This window comes from Fusarium proliferatum (genome assembly GCF_900067095.1).
Source record: "Fusarium proliferatum ET1 genome assembly, contig: FPRO_scaffold002, whole genome shotgun sequence".
Classification (NCBI taxonomy): Eukaryota; Fungi; Ascomycota; class Sordariomycetes; order Hypocreales; family Nectriaceae; genus Fusarium; species Fusarium proliferatum.
The window spans coordinates 678,312-682,095 of record NW_022194791.1 but is presented as its reverse complement, the minus strand read 5'-3'; the positions used below and the strand labels follow the sequence as shown (position 1 = coordinate 682,095).

General features: G+C 48.8%; 1 protein-coding gene across 1 annotated transcript; it reads left to right on the top strand.

The window, feature by feature from the left end:
* Positions 1-684: 684 nt before the first annotated feature.
* Positions 685-2,755, top strand: FPRO_03589 (uncharacterized protein; the record flags this gene model as incomplete). Its single annotated transcript, XM_031226182.1, has 3 exons — positions 685-1,538; positions 1,601-2,628; positions 2,685-2,755. The coding sequence occupies 3 exons, from the start codon at positions 685-687 to the stop codon at positions 2,753-2,755; spliced, it is 1,953 nt and encodes a 650-aa protein (XP_031076744.1).
* Between the last annotated feature and the right edge of the window lie 1,029 nt (positions 2,756-3,784).

The following is a 3,784-nucleotide window of genomic DNA, read 5'->3' as shown; positions in this document are numbered from 1 at the left end:
TATAACAGGGGCTTCTGTTTTGGGGACCTTTGGTCTGGTGGTTTAACCTTCAAATCAGTATACTCCTGGAACTTCAAGCTCACTATAAAACTAGATTGTATAATCTCATGAAAAAAGGCAAAATGCATTGGATACTTTTGCAATTTGGGGCTTGAGTGTACGAACCGGAAGACCTTTTCCTGTATTTCTTGGACCCCAAAAACAACAAACAGACAGACCCCACTGATTGCTTGTCTATGGGTCGAGTCCAAGGCCTTCATCCAAAGCATGATCCATCTATAGATCTGTGCCACATGCTGTACAACCTATACCCCTGCTTGACTTCCTATTATTCATGAAAATGCTGTCCGAAACAGTTGAACCATTGAGTCTGAGGGGGCACGTCATTGCGGGATATAGTGACTGTCTTGTTGATCTTAATTTCACTTGCATCCGTTGTTGCATGCCAAGATGTCTTTTGGGGCTGTTAACCTTTGGGGGCCGCTCCTCGCATGATACTCTCCATGATTGGAAACGGCCGTTTCCGCGGTCTTTCGTAAATAGTAGCATGACAGGTAGTCCTGGCCAGCTAAAATAGATTGTCATGAAACTTGTGATATCAAACCTATACAATCACTTCGTTTTCCTTTGTATTCTCTCTTCATTCTTCATACCTTCACTCATCTTTGACACTCTCTTGTCACAATGAAATCTTCGGCGTTACGACTCCTTGCCCTGGCATCTTTTGCGCCCTGTCTCATCTCTTCTCAGGACGCTCCTCTTCCACCTGAAGATCCTGCGAGCACGTCGCTTGTGTTTGTTACCCACGGTCCCCCAAGACCTGTTATACCATTGCCTGGAAAGTCAGCAACTTCTTTGGCAGACATTCCTGGGAATGATGAGCCAACCCCCGATGACGATCCAGATGCAGCTGAGTCGGGCTCTTCAAAGACCAAGAGTCCTGGTGATGTCGACGGCAATGCTTCATCTGCTGCAACACCTACCGGCCAAGATGAGAACCCATCACCCATTGATGAGGAATCTCAGCCCGCCGTTTCACAGACCCAAGCTCCTTCAGAGGGTGAAAGCACTGTGACCCAGGACGTTCCTGGGCCCCCGCAGGTTACTTCAGGACCCGCGGGTCCAAAATCAACTGCCGAGGGTGATGGGCCGCCTGTGACAGCTGCTCCTGTAACGGAAACAGAAGGGGAACAAGCGACAGTTACAGGCTCTGATGACGAAGTCGTTACTTGGAGTGCAGTTCGAGACCCTGAGCATATAGACAACACCAAAACAATAACTCAGACTGATGATGATGGAGCTATTGTCCCCATATTCCCTGGAGGTTGGTGGTGGTCCCGACTTGACGGTCTCAAGGGTGGACCACTGCCGACCGGTGATCCCAAACCAATAGACAAAGGTAAGGATGACCCCGAGGATGATGATAAAGACGAGGACGATGATGATGATGACGAGGAAGAGGGGTGCACTACTACAGCTCCACCAAAGTGCACTTTGACTCTCTCATATTACACAGGCGAAGACGGCGAGAGAACAAGGTAAGGAACTCACTACCTTCTCGAACATGCATTTGTATCCGGCTGACGATTACTTCTTGCAGCACCCGTATCGGTAGTTGTGCCCCAGTCACAGGATGCGTTTCCGGTGAACAAAGCACAACAACCACTACGGTCGCCTCTGATGTCCCTCGCATTACCGGCGTGTTGGAGAAACATGACTTCGGAAGGGAGGATGTTGATCTAGGCCCCATGGAGGAAGACACCGTGAAGTACTTTGCTGAAATGTTCAAGAAATGGGGCATATCCAGCAACAGCACGGAGGCTGAGCCACCTAAGCCTTCATGCGATATGTATGCCTATGGAGCTGATGCCGAATGCATGGAGTTGTTTGCGGCCTCCTTCTGTGATACCGTAGAAGGGGACAATAACGAGGCAGTCTCAAGAAAACTCACTTACGAGGATGTTGTTGGAGACGCCAAGAGGGTCGTCGCCACTGGTGCAGAGAGAAGAAGCCTTCGGCGTCGAAAGTCGAAATGCTCGTCGCATGAATTCGACTTTGAATGGACTGGCAGCGATGGTTCCTGCGACCTCTCTTGCTCCAAAGCATACTCGCAGCTTCAAAGCCAGTGTCACAGGTCACTTTACTTTGCTGGGTTGGCTAAAAAAGGGAGCATAGACATAGGCTGCGGCACCTACAGCTATCGCGTCTCCAAGAAAGCTGACTCTGCCAGCACCACGCTACCCTCGGCGACTTCCCAGGCCAAGACAAAGACAGCAGATCCAAAGCCCACAACGACGGACGTAAAGTTCGAGATCCAGAATCTTCAGTGCAATAACGAGGACGACTTTCGGGGCCATGTCGACATTTCAAGCGGCGCTGCTTATGACGTGATCTTTGACGCGTGCACACACTCCGACAAAGAGAATTTATACATGACATCTGAATCGGAACCGTATGTGAAGGAATTCAAGGACACTGACAGTCACAAGCACCGTGTGACTTGGTCTTGGATCGACGGGTGCAGTATGAAGAACGAGAAGGTCAGCGTCTTGGACCCGCTCGACGAAGGGTTACTGTCGAGAGGCGTTATGCGCTGCGTTATGGTCCTCATAGATGCTTGGTTTGGTTGTGAGTATAGAACAAGATCGATACAGTATGCTTCGGAGTTCTAATATATTTCACAGGTGACAACGGTGGTGTGGGAGGTTCAGAAGATGTCGGTTGTGTTCGGTACAAGCTAGACTCCGGTATATGAGGTCGACACGGTATAAAGTGAGGTGTGTTGGGGGTAGTGTCGTAAATAGTGGTTTCAATGAGCAGCAGAGCTGCTTGTCTTGAGCCGATCAAGGTCTTTCCATGGTAAAAGGTCATATTCTTGTCAGTTCTGTGCCTATCAATAGATTGATGGACTGCTTGCCCAATTAAACCATTTCTTTTCATTTTATAACCAGCTGCCTGTGCCTGAAGCAAGGATCATAAGTGCCATATCGAACAACCAACAACTAAAACATCAGTGGTGTGAGCAGTATGGCTTGACTGCGGCCTATAAGGTTAACCTTTAGGCTGCAAACACAGATGATGAATGAGAACACGGTGTTTTTCTTTTTCCCCAATATAAGCTTTGACCCAGAAGCTTTCACGATGACAGTGGTGTTAGCAAAACTGCCCCCGGCCCTTTCTTCAACAGACTTTGGCCGGGGGCGTTTCAATTGGAGTCTGTGCCAATTACAGGGAGACAGCCCTACAGAAGCTAATCGCCCTGTAACCTTAATTAGCCTCCGCCCGCTTCTTTTATTCCAGCTTCCACCCACCGTCACCCAACATTTCCCTTTCTCCTTTCACAACCCGCCCTCCTCAAGAATCAAGAAAACTTCATTCTACAAGTTTAGGCCCCAGAAATAGCTATCTAGTCTAAGAGCTAGTGAATTTTCACGTAAGTTGACCAAAGTCTCTTTGTCATCGAGATATAGGGCCCTAACTTCTCGCCTGACCTCAGCCTTACAAAGATGGTCAGAACTCGACTCCAAAAGGCCACAACGGACTACTTCTCAAAACTCCCTGCCGAGGTCTTGCGCTTTATATTTGAATATTTCTGTCCTCACTGCTGCAACGAGTACCAGTGGCCTTTTGGGACCCCGCCGGACTCCAAGAGAGCTGAAGATAAGACAACTCTGTGCCATCTATGTCTGGTCTCGCGGCGTTTCCATCCCTTTGCCCAAGAGGTTTTGCATCATTCCTTCGATCCTTATTATACAGAATGGGATGCTCCAGATTCGTGGGAGAG